The 23,183-nt window shown below is 35.5% G+C and overlaps 1 protein-coding gene across 5 annotated transcripts; it reads right to left on the bottom strand.

The window, feature by feature from the left end:
* Positions 1 to 2,541: 2,541 nt before the first annotated feature.
* On the bottom strand, positions 2,542 to 9,018 carry LOC145592389 (nucleobase-ascorbate transporter 6-like). 5 transcript variants are annotated; one of them, XM_081648836.1, is made up of 15 exons: positions 6,677 to 6,813; positions 5,791 to 5,913; positions 5,541 to 5,638; positions 5,242 to 5,430; positions 5,048 to 5,148; positions 4,899 to 4,974; positions 4,700 to 4,759; positions 4,365 to 4,549; positions 4,168 to 4,264; positions 3,966 to 4,052; positions 3,815 to 3,873; positions 3,598 to 3,689; positions 3,385 to 3,462; positions 3,111 to 3,271; positions 2,542 to 3,034 (listed from the first exon to the last, which is right to left on the bottom strand). In XM_081648836.1, exons 2-15 carry the CDS (start codon positions 5,840 to 5,842, stop codon positions 2,816 to 2,818), a joined length of 1,554 nt encoding a protein of 517 aa, XP_081504962.1. In that variant the 5' UTR covers positions 5,843 to 5,913; positions 6,677 to 6,813; the 3' UTR covers positions 2,542 to 2,815. The 5 variants fall into 5 exon arrangements, 3 of the variants coding, with proteins under 3 accessions (XP_081504962.1, XP_081504963.1, XP_081504961.1); XM_081648837.1 differs by having other exon boundaries at positions 5,791 to 5,901; positions 6,677 to 6,805; XM_081648835.1 differs by lacking the exon at positions 6,677 to 6,813 and having other exon boundaries at positions 5,791 to 5,923.
* Positions 9,019 to 23,183: the final 14,165 nt, after the last annotated feature.

The raw sequence follows: 23,183 nt of genomic DNA, 5'->3' as shown, positions 1-23,183 counted from the left end.
CATTTGACCCTAGCCCTGCAATGTTCAGATCAATCTACTTTGTTTAGGAATATTTGGAATGGTAGTTGCTCACTTTGACTGGGATTTGAGCATATACTATGTATAATGTTTTTATTTATTACTTTTGATATACTTCAGTTTACTTTTGAATAATATTTATTTACTTTTAATTAATTTCTCCTTATATCGAATGCTTTAATGTACACTAGCCTACTAGCTCAATAGGTAGAGCATTGTGCAATTTCAAAAAAGATGTGGGTTCGAATCCCACGTAGGTTCTACTTACACTTCGAATAATTGGATTATATATATTATTTTTTATATTTAATTTTGAATTTTTCTAATTTACTTTTGAGTAAATATTATTTACTTTTGAGTAAATGTTATTTACTTTAATGTTGATATTATTCACTTGTATTTACTTTTTTGATATTTTGATTTACTTTAGAGATATATTAATGTACTTTTTCAGATTTTCTATTTACTTTTGAGATTTTTTTTTTAACTTTATCATATTGATCTATCAAACTGAGTGACAGGAATGAGAGCAGGTGTGTCCAATATAGGATTGAGCTAACCTCAAGTTACAAAGATAATAAAAAACCTCTTTTGTTTGTACACATTAGAGCTAATTTGATTTACTTTTGAGATGTTTTGAATTACTTTAGAGTGTCTAATATTTACTTTTAGAGATAACAAAGAAAACTAACTATAGAAAGATAATTATCATTTTTATCAAGCTAATTATTTCTTTTAACTATAGAACAATATATATGACAACATACTAGGGAACTATAGCCTATAATTTAGGAAGATAATGATCTCCTTTGACCATACAACAAATACTACTAGTTTTTTTAAAAGAGCTCAAGCTAAACCAGACTTAGCTTTGAAGAAGAAGGATGCTGCTACTAACCTTGCATTAATTACTAATTGAAGGGTAGCTTAGTGTTGACTTTTGTAATGAATACATGGTGTAATTTGCATAGGTTTGAACTATTGGATTGTATGAATATTTTGAACTTGAAAGACTGTCTGCAGGTTTATGTACTCTCCTGTGAATGAGAAATTCAAGTGGAGGGAAAAATTTGGTGTGAAAAAGTGCAAACTTTTGAAAGTGGCTGAAATTTTAGGTGGGAAAAATGAAACCCACAAAATTTCAGTTTCTCTCTCCTGTTTTTTATAAATCTGGGTCCCCCTTTCCCTCCCTTTTTATCAATTAATCACATGCCTTCTTTTCAATTATTCTCTTCTAAACACTCCTTAAAAGTTTTGCCTAGGTGTCCGTGCGTAGTGCCTTTGTTGCAAATAACTGTTAACGGAGGTAATATATATTATATTTAACTCTTAAATTTGGGGATGATGCTTCTTTCTTTTTCCTAGACCGATTTGGTCTCCCTGGACAAAATGCTTTGATCAATAATAATAAGGTGGTCTAAATTGAATTTAAGGTGATTTCAAATCGGACTAGAAACAATTAGGGTTGAATCTAGGTTGGGTCAATAACAAATTGTGTTGATTTCGAGTCAGGTTAGTAACAAATCGGGTTGAATTTTTGGTCGGGTTAGTAAAAGGTCGGGTAAAATTTGGGTCGGGTCAATAACAAGTCGGGTTGAATTTGGGTCGGGTCAGTAACGAGTCGGGTTGATTTAGGGTCGGGTTTGTAACAGGTCTGGTTAAATTTGAGTCGGGGGTTAGTAACAGGTTGGGTTAAATTCAGGTTTTGACGGGTTAAAACGGGTTTGGGTCAATTTCGATTCAGGTCGGGTTCGGTTCAGGTTAATAATTTACGGGTTACATTCGGGTCGAGTCATCTCTAAGTCGGTTCATGTTCGGGTTCAGTATACTCGGGTCAACTCGGGCCTAGGGTTGGTTTCAGGTTGGGTTCAGGTCACCATTTTTTCGGGTTCAGACGGGTCGGTCAATAATCGGGTTCGGATCGGTAATTCGGGTCGGGTCAGATTTTGACAGCTCTACTCTCACCTAACTAATTCAAACTCAAAATAAATTGTTTAACCTATTTTTATTAGGGTTTGATTGGATAGTAGTTATACTCAATTCTTACAAGCTACAGAGTAGATATTATCCCATGTAAATGGCATGCTTCAAATTCATACATTAAAATGATTGGTATTTGGTATATGTAGTGCAGAAAATCTATGAATCTATCATAGAAATAATAGAGAAGTTAATGATAGGGGTGAGCATAACAAGGTACCTTGTTAAAATTCGTGGAACCAGAATAGGTTGTAATAGGTTTCTTAAAATGGAAACCGAAATTGAAACCTGTTCAACAGGTTTCTGAAAATTGGGGAACCGAAATCGTAACGTGCAGGTTCCGGTTCTGATTCAGGTTACCCTGTCTTTTGATACACTTGACAACTTTTTGCAGAATTTTTTGTATACAAACTGGATGGTTACTAATTTATAATATTTACAACTCGCAAAAAAAATACAAACTAATAGTAGTTGTTTAGCAAATTTAACACATATCTTTATAATTGTTATTTTGATATTTATTATTTCAAAAGTAAATTAGAATTGGTGTATAATTTGAACTTAATTGATATTTTTATCAGGTTACAGAGTACCCTACAGGTTTCGGTTCCAAAAAATTAGGAACTTGAACTGGAACCTGTTGGTACAAGTTCCCCATTTTACTACCCCGAACTGGAACCTATTGTACAGGTTCAGGTTCCGGTTCAGGGTACCTAGATTTTTTGCTCATCCCTAGTTAATGACATAGTAAGCTACAAGTATTTTTCTTTGGAATGGTAGAAAGGGAGTACATAAGACACTTGAATCTTTAGCGAAACTATAAGGATGGGAAACAATTGCCAAGTCTGCAAGGCAAAGAGTAGAATTCAGCATTCCTTAAGTCTTTAGTAAACTGTATGAACCTTTCCCACCAATGTTTCCCACTGTCATTCCTCGAAGTCTCTTCCTCACTATTCATTGTGTTATCCAGCACCATACCTACAATTATCGCCACTGCCGGAGACGATATGAAAATGACCGCCACCGTGTCATTGAACTGCAACACATGAAATTAAAGAATGACATTAATAAAAAGTTTAGACACAAGGGAGTAAAAAAGGAGTGAAAATTACCCATTTTGAGCGGGTGTTAATAGGGCTTGAATTAGATGTTGGAAGATAATCTCTTAAGTGTTGTGGGACGGAAATTGCCATGAAGAACGCAAAGCCTAATATGAATAATGTTCTAAAACTGTTTAAGTTACAGAACTGGAGGTGATTCAGACCTGCAGAAGCTGCAAATATGTGTATTCAATACAGTAGTCTCTTGTTTAAATATCAACATTGGTTCAAAAAAAAAGTGTATCTCGGTGAATTCTTATTAAGTTAAAAGATTAGAAGTACTTACAGACATAGGTATAAAGAATGCAATAGGTAGCCGCCATAATGGGATACGGTACAGAAGCAAAAAAGGCTGCGAGTTTCCCTGCATACACATATATAAGGCCTATATAAGAAACTGGAGTACACTTTTTTCATTTTAACATCTCAGAGTGAGGTTGCTTATTTTACTTCAATTAAGTTTACAAATATATCTTTAGATAGCTTTTGATTAGCTTACCAAATATTGAGAAAATAAGCATAAATCCAGTAGAGATTTGGATTACTCTCCTACTTCCAACTCTAGTCAATCCAAGCAGACCAGCACTTTCTCTGTCTCACACAAAAACACGAAGGCTAGATTTTTTCAAATCCATTGCTAACCCAAAACAAAAAAAGAAAACAACACACGCGCACACACACACACACACACACACACACACACACAATGATCTTACACGGAAGCAGTAGGGCCTGTGACAGCACCAAATACACCATTTAGCAACGTTCCGATTCCCTGTCAGAGTATAATGAAAAATTAGAGGCATTCATTTAACTAGGTCAAATACTTTATACATAATATATATGGGGAAAATTTCCGAAACAAACCAGCCAGAAAGTCCCACGGCTGATTACAGATGGAGGCACTGGTGTTGCACTTGCATATCGTGCTGCTGCTATAAATGTGCCAGTACTCTGCAACAAAAGTGAAGTAATGGGGTAACTTTTAGGGTATACAAAGCTATTAATCTAGTCACCATCAGCACTGCAGTTTCTGACAGAGTAGGTACGATAAGTTTGTAGAGCTTACCTCAACAAGTGCAACTAGTCCAGCAAATATAATTGGTGTAGCTTCTCTAAGGTTTACAATTGGCTTCCCCCATTGAAAAGGTCTAGGTAAATAAACCCTATATAAAGGAGTCCAATTTTTGGGGTTAAAAATTTTGTCAAGTGTAATGATATAAATCTTTCACAAAAACAAACAAATTTTAAGCATTGAAATCTGACCAATCAGCTTCATGTATGAGTCCTGCACGATCTGTCCGGCAACTTAGTTGAGTTGCTGTTGGTTTGTTGTTATAAACACCACACGAAGTAAGGATTAAGGCATAAATCCAAATGATTGCCGTGGAAAATATGATTGCATATCGATCAAATATCAGCCTGTTTGTCTTCAGAAAAGTGGAAACATACTGTTGGCCAAAAAAACCCAAAACATGGCATAATTTATGCTTAGTAAATGAGTTTTAAACTGTAAATGCCATATACAGATATTTAAACTTTAAGTGAATCAAATCAAGTAAGAGTTTTATATATATGAAAGTAGAATATATTGAAATTACCTGAGATAATATAAGCATTAAAATCAAATGAGGAAGCCCAATTTCTACACAATCTGCCAGCTAAACAGATAATTATCCATTAAGACACAATACTGTAATGTTGAAAAAATAAACTTATGATTCTCCATATAAACATGATTTTATATGTATTCCTGTAACGTAATGATTCATGAATCAAATGTGAAGGACAAAGAATTACCCTGGGAAAGCCAAAGGAAAAAAGACCGAGGCCAGTGAATGTTATAAGTGGAACCATTGACAGAGGGCTTAGCGACCTACCACAATATAAAAACATTACAACTGTTTTTAACTAATAATGAATTCGGTATTAACAGCAGATTACAATACCTTACAAAGAGTCTCCACAGTCCAGAGAAACCAAGAATAATTTGGATAACAGATGCAACAAACAAAGCACCTTGCATTCTTGCCATTGTATACGCAAATGTCTAGCCAAAAATAAATTAATAAGATAAACCAATGAAAAAATGAATTAAAAAAACCATTCTACTAATCTAATACTACAATAAACAGGAACAGACCTTTTCAGGGGGTGGGTGGGGTTGATCTATACACAATAGACTCATGGAGAGCACTATTGTTTTCATCGGGATGACGAATGTGTGAGAAGAGCCAATAACAACAGGAAGACGAGTGCCTACTAATGTCTGAAGCAATGTGCTGATTGATGACACAAACATCATGCTTTGGATCACTTCTGCCTTATCATGCTTCACATGAAAAGGATTACAAGATTCAAAGGTCATTGAGTTAGCTTTTGGTAATCTTCTTTATCAAAGTAGATAAAATGCAGACAGGGTTAATACATAACACTACTTACATTGTTGCCACCCATTTGAGGGACGATGATGGTTGAGACGCCAGTAATAATTCCAAGTGTTAACAAAGAATGCTGGAACCCCAATATAGTTGATTCCACTGCATTGTAATGAATAACACAAATCTTAGAAGTCTTATATTACTTTGACTCAAGGTGGATGTATTGGATATCGGTACGTGTTCAAGTATTTGATCAAATTTAAAACAAAGAAACATATGGAAGAAGAAAAGGAGAAAAAAAGAGGACATACAAAACGGAGGATTGGTGTTGATGCAATACTGAACACCAGATAGGGTCTCCATAACCGGATGTGGTTTCACTTCTTCGATCTTAGTTGTGTTTCCACTGCTATTTCCGCCACCTGCATTCCCGCCTCCAGCCATATTTTTCCACACTGTTACAGTCTTTTCTTACAGATAACTAATAGTTTGTTGTATACTGTGTTTTTCACAAAAATGGACAAAATTCCTTACACAATGAAGCCTAAAATTTCAGTTTAAAACAATAAAGCTGTAGTAATTGCTGAATTAGTTAGAATGCTAGGTAATTATCAGCATTTATTGTGATATAATTCTGAAATACTAGTTAATGATGATTTTTATTTCCTTTTTATGTTACCGTTTTCCTTATAAGAATTGCTGAATTCTTGACTTTGCAATAAAGGAAATGTTGATTACAGAAACTGTCTTCATGTTTCCAGTTACTGTAAAAGATCAATATGATTGTAAATATCTGCTATTATTTTAATCATAATTGTAGTATTTGGTAGCTTTACATATAAATAGCAAATTGAACAACCCAGAGTTCCTAAAATTAATACACATCTAAATTTAATGCACCAAATGACCAATTGAGAAACATAATGAAGTCATACAATGCAATTTCAGGCAAATTTTAGAATACTTTGACCAATTAAGTCCATTGATATTTTTTCATATTTACAAGATATCAAAGAAACATAATCATAGGCATGCCGCGATAACCTAAACCAAATCCGAACAATTATTGACTACCATATTCACTTGTCTGCAATATTCAACTAAGCTCACAAACCCTCAATTTACTAGGCATTTAATGTATATTTTTAAAAAAAAATTCTATAGATGAGGTTAATAACTAAAATTTTGTTAACTCACCTAAAATATAATCCCCTTGTTAATTAGCACTCAATAATCATTAACTAACACCCTTGATTTACTCTGATACATCACACTTTTTCACCCACATTACCCCACCACCATGTCCATCACCTTCTGCCCTCTTCTGACCACTATATCCACCACCGTCTGTCATCTTCCTACCCATTTTCCAGTCCTCACCCCCTCTGTAACCTCTGTTATACCCCCATTGATTGACACTACCAGAAAAATTATCATTCACATTCACTCCTCCACGGCTATCCCTGTTATAACGCCATCGATTTACTTCTCTTCCACCAGAATTAACAGCAGCCATCGTTATCTCACTACCAGAAAACTGATCATTCACATTCACTCCTCCACGGTTATCCCTGTTATAATGCCATCGATTTACTACTCTTACTCTCCCATTCTCTGCAGCCATAGATGTCTCACTACCAGAAAATTGATCATTCACATACATTCGTCCGCTGTTATCCCTGTTATACCACCATCGACTTACTTCTCTTTCACCTGAATCAACTGCAGCCATCAATATCTCACTACCAGAAGACTGATCATTCACATTCCCTCCGCTGTTATCCTTGCTATACCGCAATCGATTTACTACTCTTCCACCCCCATTACCTGCAGTCATAGATGTCTCACTACCAGAAGATTGATCATTCATATACACTCCTCCAATGTTACCCCCATTATACTGCCATCGATTTACTACTCTTCCACCCCAATTAACTGCAGCCATCGATTTCTCACTAACAGAGGACTGATCATTCACATTCACTCCTTCACCTTGAGTTCTTATCTCTCTCTTAACTTCGCAAAATCTCCCACCAAAACCCCTGGGCTCAACTCTTCTGTAACCCCAACCCACCCTTCTAAACCCTTCTTTCACAGCAATTGATCTCCCATTCGTCCACTCCCTCTCCCTCACAGAAACCCCCTTCAACTTAGCTTTGACATCCGCCAACTGATCATCCAAAGTCACCTGTCTATCCTCTTGCTTCTCTTTCACCTCCGCCCGATCATCTGCAGTCATTTTCCCTTTCCCCTGCTCATCTTTCACCTCCGCAACCTGATCATCCAAACTCAGTTCCTCTTTTCCTCGCCTGTCTTTATCCTTGACTAGTTGATCATCAGTCAATTCCCCTTTCCCATGGTCTTTCGCCTCTACAACCTGATCATCAGCAGTCAATATCCCATTTCCTAGCTCGTCTTTGGCCTCCACAACCTGATCATCAGCAGTCAATTCCCCTTTCCCATGGTCTTTCGCCTCCACAATCTGATCATCAGCAGTCCATTCCCCTTTTTCTAGCCCATCTTTCGCCTTCGCAACCGGATCATCAGCAGTCAATTCCCCTGCTCTTAGCCTGCCTTTCGCCTTTGCAAACGGATCATCAGTAGTCAATTCCCTTTTTCCTAGCGCCTTCGCAACCGGAACATCAGCAGTCAATTCCCCTTTCCATGGCTTGCCTTCTGTCTCCACTGCTCGAACATCAACAACCATATGTCCATATCCATTCCTATTCTTCATGATCTTCTTCTTCCACCTCTTCTTCTTAATCTTATCTGTTCTCTTTTCATCTGCAACTCCATCATCAATTCCAACTTTCGCAAATGCAGCATTGTTTCCCGACGTTTCAGGCATTAGATTGCTCATCTTTTCCACGACTGGAACCTCCTTCAATCGACTCCTTCCATAAAAAACCTTTTTACCAAATTTGAAATTAGGGTTTCCATCAGATTTTGATCGGTCAATTTTCTGAAATAGAAACCCTCTATTCACATCTTCACATTTCAATACTTTCTCTCTCTTAATCAATTCCATTCTGTTATCATCAACATTGATTTCCGACGCCATTATTCTTGAATTGCTCACCTTCTCCACCACTCGAAACGCCTGCAATGGCTTCTCACCGTTAAACTTCCCATGACACGGCTTTCGAATTGCAAAACTAGGGTTTCTGACGGATTTGAAGCGATTAAATTTCTGGAATTGCGAGCTTGATTTGACACCATTAGAGGTTAGTTTAACACCATTACTATCACTATAATTTTTGCTGAGAATGGAGTGATTGGACTCCTCTTTCTCTCTCTTCATCTCCTCCTGTTGTTGCTGCTTCATCCATCGCTTCTGAAGGTCGACAATGGTGACGTAATTTGCAGGCAAATTTGGATGAATTTTTTTCTTATCCTCCATTTTTTATTTAATTTTTGTTGGTTTTGGTTGAATTGTTGTTTTGATTTGAAGTTTAGTACGAGTATCCTACAAAGGGAGTTGTAGAGTGTCCATCAGAAGTTGTAATACTGTGGAATTGTAGTACGAGTAATCTACCAGAGTGAGTCAAAGTCCTTAACTTTCACCCAAGTTGCATATAGGTCCTTAAATCTGCAAATTTTTGACTAAAATCCGCTAAATTTGCATTTAACAGTGAAAAAAAATATTGGTAATCCCTCACTCCCCTATAGTCCCTTACTCGGTTACTCCCTTGTCAATTTTAAACCCTAAAGTGATAGTCTCATTTGTATTTTTCAAGTACCATTAATATTAATTTTTTACCAAAATTTCCTCCAATTTACAAAAATATTTATGCAAATTTTCATGTAAATTTGTCTTTTTCATATACTTTTATTACTTTTCCTTTCTATTTTTTTGCATACCCGATGAAAATTTATTTTTTCAAACTACTTTTGCTACTTTTATTTATGTTTAAATTTTCGTGAAAATTGTCCATAAGAGACTATCAATAAGGGACGTAGGAAGTAATTCAATTGGTTGTTGATGCAGTAGTGATTGGGACTATACTTGGTAGAGAGAACCCGTGTTCGATCCCCCACAACAACAATTGAGAGGGGACCAGAACCTAACCACCCATAACTGATCCCCGAATTCGAATTAGCCAAAAAGGTAAACCGGATGGAACAAAAACAAAAAAAAAACCCTCAAATTTCATAGGAATTGATTTCCTATGTTTTATTAGTTTGCTTTGATTATTTTGTATTCCCTTCGTCCCTTAATTAGATGCATACTTTCTTTTTTGGGGTTTCAAAATTAGATGTCAAATTCTATTTTAACAATGTACTTTGTAACAATATTCGCTCTTTTTGATGAGTTGTCTTCAATTTTCTGTTATTTATTTTGTACTTTTGACATCATTTTCCAACACTTCCTCTCTCTATCTCTTTAATAACTTCCAACTACTTATTTTTCACTATATCTCTCTCTAATCTCACATACACTTTGTACTTTCCAATCATGTGTTTTAAGGGAAGTGATACGCATACAATGGTTGTATGTGAACCAAACATACAGTTGCATTTTTAAAACTTGATAACTCATCATTAGTTAAAAATATTAGAGGGCATTTTAAAGGGTGGAATGTTATGTACCTACTGGTACATAACAGGGACATAATGATAATTTAGTACAACAAAAAGGTGATGGGACCACATATTATGACTTTAATTTTCAGGTTTTAATTTTACCACTATAGTCATTTTAATATCATTACAACTACTATTATACCATACACTCCAATGGCATAATTTCACAACATGGTGGTACATATATTAGTTTCAAAAGTATACCATTATAACAATCTTTAGTGTAATTATTACTATTCACAGTAGTATTGTAATAACAATAATACATTTCACATCTCAGTGGTACTAATGTTAATTTTTAAAATATTTACAAATTGTCATGTTATGTATCAACAAATATATAACATTCCTCCATTTCTACTTCCTTAAAATATTAGAAGGAGAAAATTTTGGTTTTTGGCGCCATTTACAATGAGAAAGCGCAACAAATTTTATTGTCACCAAATAATCTTTATTGCTACTAAAAAAAATATTTTACGTTACTAAAAAATACAATTTTATTACCAGAAAAAATAGTGTCCTAGTCAGCGTCATTAATGAAGAGAGATGTTTATCATAAGAATCGAATAAAACTTCATTTGACGATATTTTACAAAATACAAATTAAAAAATTATTGTAAAAAACCAATGAAATTATTTTTAATGAAATTTCTGTAGACATCCATATCGATATATTTTTGAAAATATTATGAAATATGACAATTTTAACCTTACTATAGTTTGTTATCTTTATTAATAAGTGTTACTCCCTTCGTTTCAATATGTTAGTCTCATATGGAATCAATCACATAAAATAAGAAAAAGAAGAATATTTGGAATCTAACATTAAATTTAAAAACAATTCATAAATAGTGTTGCTTTATTAAAGTGGAACATATTCATTATGGATAAATCTTTTTAAAACGCCCAAAATAGTATATGGGACTAACAAATTGAAACAGAGGGAGTAGTAATTTGTCATTGTTGTTACTACAAAATTTTCAAACATATCAAAAAAGTGCAAATTACATTTTTATTACATATAAAGAAACCGTATAGAATTAAATAGGTGTTAGATACAATTATACAATTATCAAGTATTGCACATATTAATTCATACGGAGTACATTGAAGGGTTTAGTTCATTCATTAAAGGTTTTAATCAAATAATTGAGAGTAAAAATAATATCACAAAAGATTACACACAAATTATTATCACGTACTTATTGTTAAATACTCCCATGTGTTTATAACTTATTATCCGCTAAAACGAACATAATCTTGCGTTTTTACCATTTTTTTTGTGGAAAATTACATATTAAAAAGGAAAATTTGATTCTATTAATCCAACTTTTGCGCGATCTTTTTTTATTAATCCGACCTTTTGATTATTCCACAATAATCCAACCTTTAAAAGGTGTTCTATTCTATTAGGCCAAGCAGGTCACTTGACCTAAAATAGTAGGTCACCTGCCATGTGTCATGTTTTCATTATATTTTTCAATTTATTTTTTTAAACAACTTTTAAATTCAAAAAACCTTTTTTTTTTTTCCTTTCTTCTTCTTCTCCCCTTCCACTTCCATGAAAATGCAGCTCCATAACTGCCACCTCCAGAATCCGACAACCGTAACCCCCAAACTCGGACCACCTCCATATCCGACCTCAATGACCCTACCCTTCTCAGTCACCACCTCCACCACCACGCAGCTTACCGCCACCACTTGAAAGCCCCACCACCACGTACCACTTGAACTCCCGACCCCTCCACCTGAAATCCCAGAGATATTATCATTGGGAAACCAATTTCAGATCCCAAAAGGCAAAATGCAGCTCTAACAAAAGCATATCAGCTTCAAAATTCCGAGAAAAAAAAGAAATGTTCTTGAAATTATTCCCTCAAAAAGCATCTAATTTTCTACAGTACAAAACATGAACAATGCCAGTAAATAGAATTAACCTTGCAAAAAAAAAAAAAAAATCAAGGAGGAACCACCGTCAAAGTTGCTGAGAATTGGAAATCCCCGGTTCACCATCCCTCCGCCTGAAATCCCGACCCTACTGCCGTTCCTCCACCCCACCCCACCCCACCGTCACCCCTCTACCCGAAAACCCCACCCCACCGTCTTTCCTCCACCCTAAAACCTAAAATCCAGAAAACCTAAACCCCTTCTTTTTCCCAAACCCCACTCTCCAAACCGATTTCAAAGTATTTTCTTTCAATTTCTGAACTAAAGGATTCGAATCAAGGTTTCGGGTTTCTAAAGCTTTAATTTTACGAGGTGGGTTTCATTCGAGGGGTGGTTGCAGGGAAGGAGGGGCGGCAAGAGGGTGGTCAAAAATCGGAAAAGGGAGGGGGAGGGGCAGCAGGTCCAGCGCTTGGTCGTGGGTGGCCATGGAAGGGGGGAAGGGGAGGGTGGCCTTGGAAGGGGGAAGCTGTTTGGCTGGGATTTTTTATTTTTAACCTTATTTTTTTGTTAAATAAATTGAAAATAATAATAAAAAAAATATATTTACCTGGAGAACAGGTAGTAGGTCACTTTGACCTAATTGAATAGAATACCCCCTAAAGCTTGGATTATTATGGAATAAACGAAAGGTCGGAGTAATAAAATTGGACAGCGAAAAGGTTGGATTATTAGAATCAAATTTTCCTATTAAAAAGTGTTATTTAATGAAACATCATTTGATAATCACATAAAAATACATAGTTTCGGATACTATATTTCTAAAATTTCATTATCAATTTATGTGGGTGATTGATAATGACGACAAATGAACCTAAGTTTTATTTTATAATTTTCGTTGTTTGAATTGTTAATAATTAATATTTGTTTATGTGACGTTTAATTTGAATATTATTATTTAATATGATTGTATATCTCATCATTTACAATATCATTACACCAATAAATAAATATACTAGATTTAGGTCATGTTCAATTCACCTTATTTTTGCTGAATTGAAATTATTTTTACTGAAACAAAATTATATTTGCTGAACTTAAATTATTTTTACTGAACTTAAATCAATTTTGCTGAACTGAAATTATTTTTGCTGAACTGAAATTATTTTTACTGATTTTGTATTATAATTCTTCTTTAAGAAAACTGAATTTTACTAAACTGAACTTATTTTTACTGAACTGAAATTATTTTTACTAAATTGGAATTAATTTTAATAAACTGAACTTATTTTTACTAAACTGAAATTATTTTTACTTAATATTATTTTTTTAAGGTGAAGTGAACAGAGCCTAAGTCCTGTGCCACGCACGGTTTTTACTGTTGGGTTTCGATGAGTCCGACTCACCGCGGAATATAAAACCCGAGCCCAAGAACAAACTCACAATTAACATAACAAAATGCATAATTAACAAGAATAGAGAAAAGACTAATTTACCCTTGAAGCGTGCTTCGCTCACTCGGACGGAGCTCTTACTTGAGAAAAACCGAGCCTCAGAAATGGCAAGGATCTCTAACGAAAGTCCACTCGCAACTCGACCCGACTGGTCTAACACTTGGAGGTAAGCCAAGTCCGACCAAAAAGATTACCCGAGTAATTTATGAGCTTATAGGTTTTCTCTCAAGTGGAGATGCCTAATTGAGCTCTTACTCAAGTGAACAATCCCAAGGCATACCTTGGCTATTTATAAGGAGTGCTTCCTTGTAAATTCCACTCATCTTTCAATGTGGGACTTTTTCACAAAAATTTCCCACATAGAAAGAATGTTGAATTCAATCCTTAGTTAAATAAACCAAGAAATAACAAAGTAACAAGTGTCACATGGTTAGGTGAGGACCACTTCTTCACTTGCTCCCTAAGACAACTCATATGCATTGTGAGCTAACCATATAGCACCCAACCTTGAGCCCCAAGTTGGGTTCGGTTGGGCCGCCATCCTTCGGCCCGCGTCCATGACCCGTCATTCGGGTCCGCGGCGCGCTACCACGTGGCACGCCGCCACCTTGACGCATTGCCACTTGGTGGCTATTAGATGTGCTGCCACATGGCGTACTGCCATGTGCGCTGCCACGTGGCGCGCTTCCCTAGCCTTCGCGTGGCTAGGGTTTTTACTTGTTACTTGAAGCATTTTCCCGTCTCGCCAATTCCTAAATTTTGGCTCGACTTTTGAGATTCGGTTCCGACGCTCTAAGCTCGGAATCCGACGTCTTTGTTCATAATACTCGGGCGACTCATTAATTCATTTCGGATTAATTCGTCGTGTCGGATCGTTAGTTGTTTGGGTGTGATCCGAATTGTTCAGTCAAGATTAAACTGTAATATTAATTATGCATTAATATTATTGATCGGAAGCGGCCTCCTCCTAAGCATTCCGATCACTTGAACTTACTGAATAAATAGCTTTTCAACAGCTCCGAACCCTCTATCGAAATAATACACTTGTTCGAAGGACACCATTCCTTTCATTTACAAAATTTTATAACGAATTATATTGTTTATTCAAAATCTACCAATATATAATCCTCGTATTTTTAAATGAAATTAAAAAATCTTGAATCTTAATCTAAATTCAGAATTGAGTTCTGAATCTAAAAGTAAAAAATATAAAATAATATTGTATAAAATTAAAAATATGGAAAATATGTGAATATTTTTTTAGGAAGTAAATATTACAATTATATGATTTGGTTAATTTGTTTTAAGGAAGTGAATCACAATTATATAAAAAGTGAATTTTTTTAAAGGAAGTGAATTAAAAAAAAAAAAGTTTTTGGGGGAAAAATAGCATCAGGAAATAACACGTGTCATTCTTGGTGTCTATTTTAGTATTATGTTATTGATTAAAATGGAAACAATATAACTTAGTCCTTCTCCCTTTCATTTTCATCAATATTTCTGACCTTAATTTGTCCAATTTCTAAACAACAATAACAAACAAATTAGAGGTCTTAAAAAATGACGGTTGACATTGATTTGTCAATTCTAAGATGAAATATGAATACATTGTTGTAAATTAATTCATATATTGGTGGCTTACACACAATTATTATCATTTACAACTTATTATTGCTAAATAATCTTATGTGCTTATAATTTTATTTCATTAAATTAATCAGTATCACGTTACTAAAAAAAGTTGGTTTAATTATTTTTTATTTGATTTTATCATATTTACGGATACTAGTTGGTTTAATTATTTCATTAATCAGTATTGCTAAACTACTAAGCACAAGATTGCGACATAAACACCATGGAACATTCGAAAAAAAAAAAATTGTGTTATTAAATAATTAGCAAATTGAAGTGTTTGAAATTATTGGGGGTTTTATGTCATTTTCAACAACCTTAAATCATTTTTAGCTATTACTGAGGTCCTTCAAGTCTCTAATTTATCTATTAATTAATATGCATTTAGATACTTTTGGTATTAGATTTTAACATTGTCATATTAAATTTTGACATGCTCATATTAGAATTAGGTAATTTTATATCAGATTTTGACATTTTTGTATCATATTTTAATAATTTTACATCAAATTTTGACATTTTCATATCAAATTTAGATATTTTTATATCAGATATTGGTATTTTAATATCATATTTTGCCTAATTTCTTATTTTGACAAACTCCACTAATCTGTTAACTTTGCTAGAGCAGATGATACAACCTCCTTTCTCTCTCCTTGAGTAATATTTTAATAGACTAACACCCTTTAATTACTAGGACTATACTTTGCCAAACCAAAGGTGGATCTCACAACTGGTAATTTGGTATGCCATCTTATAAACACGCAACTGGTCGAACCACTCTATGGGATCAAAAGCTTTAATTAATTTCGCAACCATCCATTTCAATGCCCAACAAATCTTCACTGGAGATTCAATCGTCACATAACTCGATCTTCAATTCTTCAAAATTAAATATTAGTAAGTATAAAATTCCCAAATTACTTGTCAAAAATGAATTAACAATCTTCTGGAATAAAATCAAGCATAGAGTTTGTACGAGTAGTTGTTAGTGATGATTATGGTAGCCGCAGTTTAAAGAGGAGAGAGAAATTGGATAGAAAAAGGAGGAAAAACAAGAAGACCCATTTCAATAGTTTAATAGAAACGTGAATAAGACCCATTTCAATACTTTTCATCATTTTTTTTGAAACAATACTTTTCATCAATCTAACAAAAGCAAAATTCACTTTTTTTTTCCAGATTCCAATCTTCCATGGTCTTCGCTTTGGAAGGTTTGTTGATCATGGTGGTGAACAAATGAATAATAAATTTCATAAATTAATTATATGTATTGGAAATGATATAAAATTTGAAATTCCAACATTAGGTTAAATAGAATATTTCATTTGAACTTGAATGAAATTTCAAAGATAGTGGAGTTTGGAGCCCAATTAAAGAACCAATTAAAATTTGTCATGTCTGTTGAAGCTTAAAGTTTTTGATGATGATGGACTTAAACTCAAGCAAACTCGACTAATAAAGGTTTCTTTAAGTGTGTGATTCGAACAGGTGAAGTGGACCTTGGTGGTGGAAGAGTAACCTTATCTATGAAGGCATGGAGAGATACTTTGGAAAGTTAAACAAGAAAAAAGAAGTGTTCCCTAACAAAAACTTAGTTCTCTAACAAGAATTATCTAAGTTCCCTAACAGAAACGTTCCTTAACAGGAACCTGAAGACAGCAAGTTAAGGAGTTGACTTGGTCTGCGTTGAAGACAGCAAGTTAAGGAGTTGACTTGGTCTGCGTTGAAGACAGCAAGTATTGGAGGAACTTGGCCTGCGAAGTTCCAGTTTGGTACTGGAGTACAAGTGACAACAGGAACTTAATCCTGGTCTGTGTAAAGCCCAAGTAATCTACAATTACAAAATAACGGCGCAACAACTTAATTTAATTAAGATTTTATCTTTTAGATTTGGTGTAAATATGTTAAGTAGGTTACGCGTGAATCTTATTAGAAACGTGACAAAGATGCTTGGCAAAAATAATTAAAATCGGAAAGTTAAAAAGATAGGTTTTTAAGAAAAGATTTTTCTAAAAGATTTATTTCTTAAAAACTGATTATCAAAAGATATTGTTCTATTTGATAAATCTATCTTTAATAAGTTTTCAAAAAAGATTTTCTTTAAACTTGATTTACTTAAAACCGTGTTTTGAGATTTAGTTAAATTAACATAATTATCTTTTTGAAAACCCTACTTGCTATATGAGCTAGTGTAGACACCCAAATGTGTCTCCCCAAAACCAAACCCAGTGATGAATACCTTTTGCGTCGAATGATTATCGAATGAGGTGAAAGTGTGAAAGGTCAAGTGTTGCGGTTGGTTTTTATTAAAATTCTTTCTTTCTGTTTTTGAAAACAACTCTATTTTATGAAAACAGCCAATCCAGTTTAGTTTGGTCCACGAGAAGGGTCCAATAATAGTGTAGTTGGATGGGGCTTGCAAAGAGCTTTCCAACGATATATTATAAGCCCAATTCCGATGAATAATGAGGAAGTTATGGCCAAAATACTAAACTGGGCCCGGTTTGACTTTACATGCGGCCCAATGATCTAGGGGAGGGCCCAATGTTAATTATTATTCCTAAAGTTATTAGAATTGATTATAGTCTTCTAGAATTCCCTAGAAGGTTCTTTTAAATCCTAATAAGATTAGAATTAATAATTATATTTTGATAAAGTTTTATTTGGAATAAAATATTATTTTATGGAAAATACGATTTCAGTTTCATACGGACTTTACAAATCAATTTTGATTCATATGTGGACTCCGTGTTGAAAGCGCGTAGAAATCCAGGCTGTCGCCAGACGACAGGCCAGTCGCCACGCGACAAGCCCTGTCGCCACGCGACAGACCCTGTCGCCTGGCGACAAGGTCGGTTTTGCAGCGACAGCGTGGACTTTTATTCCTTATCAAATTCTACCTATTTCCAGACTGTTTTCTTATAAATAGGGTCCTGAACCTCCGTTTTTATTCATCTACAATCAACAATCTACAATCATCTCTCTTTCTCTCAAAAGCTAGAAGCTTTCTCTCTCTTTCTTTTTCTAAACCTTACCGCTTACAAAATTCCGCATTCACAAGATCTAGACAGACCTAGCCGAGTTCGAAGTTGCCTTCGCCGTAGACGTGAAAGGTTATAATTTCTGAGGGTTTGGTCCCTAATCTCTCTTTCAATTATTTGATTTGATTGTTTGATTTTATATTTTCCTTGAAGTTACTAACGCGTGTATTTTGTTATTAGAAAGAGGTACGAGGCATCAAAGTATGTAATCTTATTGCTCTATTCTTGTAGAAAGCATGTTTAAATTTGTTTGATTCCTAATATCATGTTAGGATGTTATTATTGCTTTCTAGTATCATGTTTAGGGAAAAGATTATAATATCAAATATGCTTATTGTGATTCCTGCGATGCTTCCTATGCTTTCTAATATTATATCAATATCATGTTAGTATCATGTTAGGGCTAAAGCTTTGATTTTTATTGCTTAGTGACATGCTAGGATTTGTTATTAATCTTGTTAGTATCATGCCTAGGATCTTGCTATTATATTTAAGCTTTATTATTAACATGATTGATTATAATTGTTATTGTGATGATTATTATGTTACTTGATATATTATTGTTATTGCTTGATCACGCCTTTTATGCATGTTTAAAGGGAATTTGTACTTGTAATCACGCTTAATAAGATAATTAATAATCTTGTTTAGGGCTAATATGATTATAATTCAAGTGATCACCAATGATAGTTTTGCTTGTGCATTAAGTTCAACCAACATAGATAAACAGGTTTAGGGTTAATCTGTTGATTGCATGTTAGTCAGAAAGCGCACATGAATACGAGAAGAATGAAGTAGAGGCCTTTTTAGGGCAGGTTCAATCTCTTTTAGGTTGGATTTGTACCCTCATCCCCGAAGCCTATTTGGTTCAAGACCTTTTGGAGTTGACGATCTCCTGGATCGTTAAGGGGTGTAATCTTCACCTTGTGAACGGTTTACAAGTTCCTAAAACTTGTTGGCGACTCTTTTGCTCTAGCTTCCTTCCCTTTGGACGCCACCATGCTTAAGTGTATAATCATAGTGGGGTTCAAGCTTGGGGTTAATGGCTTGAAATATTCCCTACAGTTTTTGGCGACTTCACTGGGGAGGATTTCTATTTTAATTCCTGAAATTTATTTTGGCAATGATTTAGAATGAGTGGATAAGACTCGAAAAGTTCTAAGTATTTCATGTGCGTAATTTTGATTAGCATTATTGTCATATGCATAAAAAAAGGTCCGCATTGGATAGACCATCCGAAATGAGTCAAAAACATAGGATTTTTACACGTAGGAAATTTGAGAAATATCTTTCATAACTAGAATTGAAATAATGCTGCGAAATCTGGAAAATTCTAAGAACGTAGATACCTGCTGAGGCATGTAGGAACTAGCGCCTAGAAAACAGGATTGTCGCCTGTAAAGTGCTTCTGTCGCCTGGCGACAGTTCTGTCGCTTGGCGACAGGGGTACTTTTGCGGCGACAGTCCCTATAGTCTGGCGCCATGTTCTTCCAATACCGAGCCAGAACTCTGCCTTCTTGTTTTGACCATTTCTAGCACTGTTGGCTCGATTCTACTTCCTGATTGAGTTTTTCTCACTTTTCTGAAACCCATATGTGTTCTACATATGGACATAACCCTCTGGGGGTTCACGCTCCATCTACCCAATCGAACGCTCCTGGCAACGACGGGTACATCCGAGTTTGTGAATCCACCAAACCATGGAAGCAAGTTTTTTAACTTGCAGGGTTCCATCCACTCGCGCCAACCTTTCCAAAGGTAAGGCTTCCGCGCGGTGCATCCGGACTCATAACCTTGGACCCTCTTTGACTAACCCATATCCCGAACTTTAGAGAACTAGAGCCCTGGTTAGGTTGCAAACTCATTGCATCATGTTGTGACTACTTGACTATTTGTGCATTCTTTGCTTGTGCATACTTTATATGTGCTAACCGTTTGTTTGACTTGTGTTTAAGTCTAATAAACCAACTAATGACTAAAAAGGACTTTGTCTAATTAATGAATTAATTAATTTGACTAATTAAATAATTAATCTGACTTAGTACGACTTTAGGCATGTCCCCTTAGAGTAAAATTACTGGAAACAGTCCCAGATTAATGTTCCAGAATTGGCGCAGGAGTTTGGGCTATGGCGCCGCAGCTTACTGCTTGTCGCCTGGCGACAGGTTTGTCGTCTGGCGACAAGCTTTAAATTGTGGCGACAGTTCTGTTGTTCCGGCGACAGTCCAGATTTTTACTCGAGTCATCACGACGAGTCTATTTCACCGTTTGCTAATCAGTTTAATCAATTTGTTAAGTCCTTAATTGAGTCTAGGCACCTAGTCCCATGGTCATACACAAGAGTCAAAACATGTCACTTGCACTCACTTATAAAACACACACTTAACATGTATGTCACACCTTGATCATGTCTAGAGAATCTTGAATGCGCGTTTTCCATCATTTTTTTAGGGGGGTAAGTCGGATATTAATCCTCCAATTAAACCACTTGTTTGAACCCATTCCCAAAAATATACACCCTATTTTTGTTTTTTATTACCATAAAGTCAAAATTAATTTGAGTCAAGTCATTAAAACAAATATGGTTTAATCTACAGCGCGTGGTTAAGAAAGGAAGGACGTTTAATCAAGGACAACACTTTTGTTCAAGTCTCACTTTTTGATAAGCCAATCAATCGAAGAAGGAAAGCTAAGAAGACAACGGCAAGTCAGGAAGAAGTCAACGAACTCAGGGGACAGGTAGCTAACATGGCTGAAATGTTGAAGAGTCTGACTCTTCAAATCAATGACCCTGCAAGACAACAACAGATGGAGCTCATCCAGGAAAGTTTGAGCAGATTATCTAATGACTATAGATTTCAAGGCATCAGCTCACAAGGGGTCTCCGTGGACAAGGATCTTCTTCCGCAGAAGTTCAATGCCAACGACATCCCGAAATTCAAAGCAATGGATAACCCTTATTTTCATTTAAGAGCTTTTGAAACTGTAATGAATATTAAGGGAATAGACAAAAAAGCTTTTCATTCTGTATTTTCTCTATCTTTAGAAACCGTTTGGTAGCAATGGTATGTATTTCTCCCTCAATAAAGAGAAAACCTCTAGTTGGGAGTCAATTGTAAACGCTTTCATCGATAGATATAAATGCAATATTCAAGTTCAAACTGATCATAGGGAACTTGAAATACTCAAGCAGAAAGAGAATGAAGGCTTTACTTCCTTCTTTAATAAATGGAGGGAAACTTCTGCAAAGTTGGTTGAGGTGCCTAGTGAGAAAGAATCTGTGAGGATGTTTATCAAGAACCTCCAAGAAAAATATTCCAAGCATCTCAAATACCAAAATAACTTGCACACCTTTAAGGCCGTCTATGACATTGGTATCAATATTGAAGACGACCTAGCTAAACAGAAAGCTGCTAACAGTACCTCTAGTAGTGGCTGGAAAGGCAAGAAGAACGACAATCCTTCTTCTTCCAAAACCACCCACTCAAATAATGTTAGCACCTTTAATTTGAGTGAAGTCCTCGCCATGAATAATCAAGGACAAAAGAAACCACTTAGGAGGAACTTTACTCCTATTGGTATGAGTTATGACACCGCATTCGATCGCTTACATGCAAAAGGTTTTATAACTCCCATAGGACCGTTTGGGGACCCACCTGTCGAGAAGAGAATGGATAGCTGGAACCCCAATGCACAATGCAAATATCATCAGGGTAGGGGCCATCTCATAGAAAATTGTTGGAAGCTAAAGGAAGCAATCCAAGATTTAATCGATAATAACAAACTTCCATTGCCCCCTGCAAGCAAGAAGCCAAGTATCAATAGCGCACCACTGTCAGATTCCTTGGCTATTTCCGATGAGGAAAATCAAGTTGACCCTTCAAACCTCATCAAACCTGTCGAAGCTATTGAAGAAGAGGAGGAAATCTTCGAAGATGCCGAGGATCATTTTCCTTGTGGACAAGAACCTGCGACAAAACAAGAAGTGTGTATCCTTATTCAGGTTGTGTTGGAAGCAAGAGAATTACTACGCGAGGCCATGGAAGTGGTAAAAGAACGAAATGAACTACTTAAAAGTCGACCTCTTCCTAAAGGAAAGAAATCATTCTCCCTCCAAGTAATTGACACACCCAAAAGGAGCAATAGGCCATACACTCCAATTGGAACTTCTTATGCAAACATGTTCAAAATGCTCTCCGAGAATGGTAAAATTCAACCTCTCGAACCGAGACCATTTGAATCACTAAAAAGGACAGATAGGTACTACTGTCCATATCATCAATCAGGAGGACATACTATAGAAAATTGTTTCAAGTTCAAAGACTTGGTCCAAAGATTGATTGATAACAAGAAGCTAGTTCAAATCCCACAAGAACGAGATGCTACCATTAATGGGGTTTGGGATAGTGATGATGAGGATGTCTACCTTAAGGACGTCGAAGAAACTCCACTCTCGACAATATACCCAGTAGGTGACATTTGGAATGAAGAGGATTCACCAATAGATGTCCTCACAAGATCCGGGAGAATGCAACCTCCCATTACTACACAACCCATTCCCACTACTCAACAAGTTCCCATACCAATCATAGAAGACAACGATGTTGTCAAACAATTAAAAAAGACTAAAGTCGAAATGAACGTATGGAAACTTCTAGCTACATCCCGAGAACATAGAATCGTAGTCATGGATGCCTTAGCTAAAGTAGGGATAGAATCGGACACTACTCCTGAGGGGTTAGCTAATTTCCTCACAAGTGATCTCCCGAGTCCTACTAATTTGATCACTTTTTCCGATAAAGATCTACCGCCGGAAGGTGACAAACACAACAAAGCTCTCAATCTCACAGTAATTTGCAAGAGAATGAACGTCCCTATGACTCTTGTAGATAATGGATCGGCAATTAACGTTTGCCCACTTAGGACTGCAAGGATGTTGGGGATAAGGGATGAAGATTTATCTCCATCAACACAAGGATAAGAGCTTACGATAACTCACGTCGCAAGCATTGGGCACAATTACCATGAACATAACAACGGGAGTAATTGAGCATGCCACCACATTCCAAGTGGTAGATATTAAGGCTTCGTTCAACTTACTGTTGG

The sequence above is a fragment of the Chenopodium album genome, chromosome 18 (assembly GCF_948465745.1).
Source record: "Chenopodium album chromosome 18, dcCheAlbu1.1, whole genome shotgun sequence".
NCBI lineage: Eukaryota > Viridiplantae > Streptophyta > Magnoliopsida > Caryophyllales > Amaranthaceae > Chenopodium > Chenopodium album.
The sequence above is the reverse complement of the archived record's forward strand: the minus strand, read 5'-3'. Positions and strand labels throughout refer to the sequence as shown.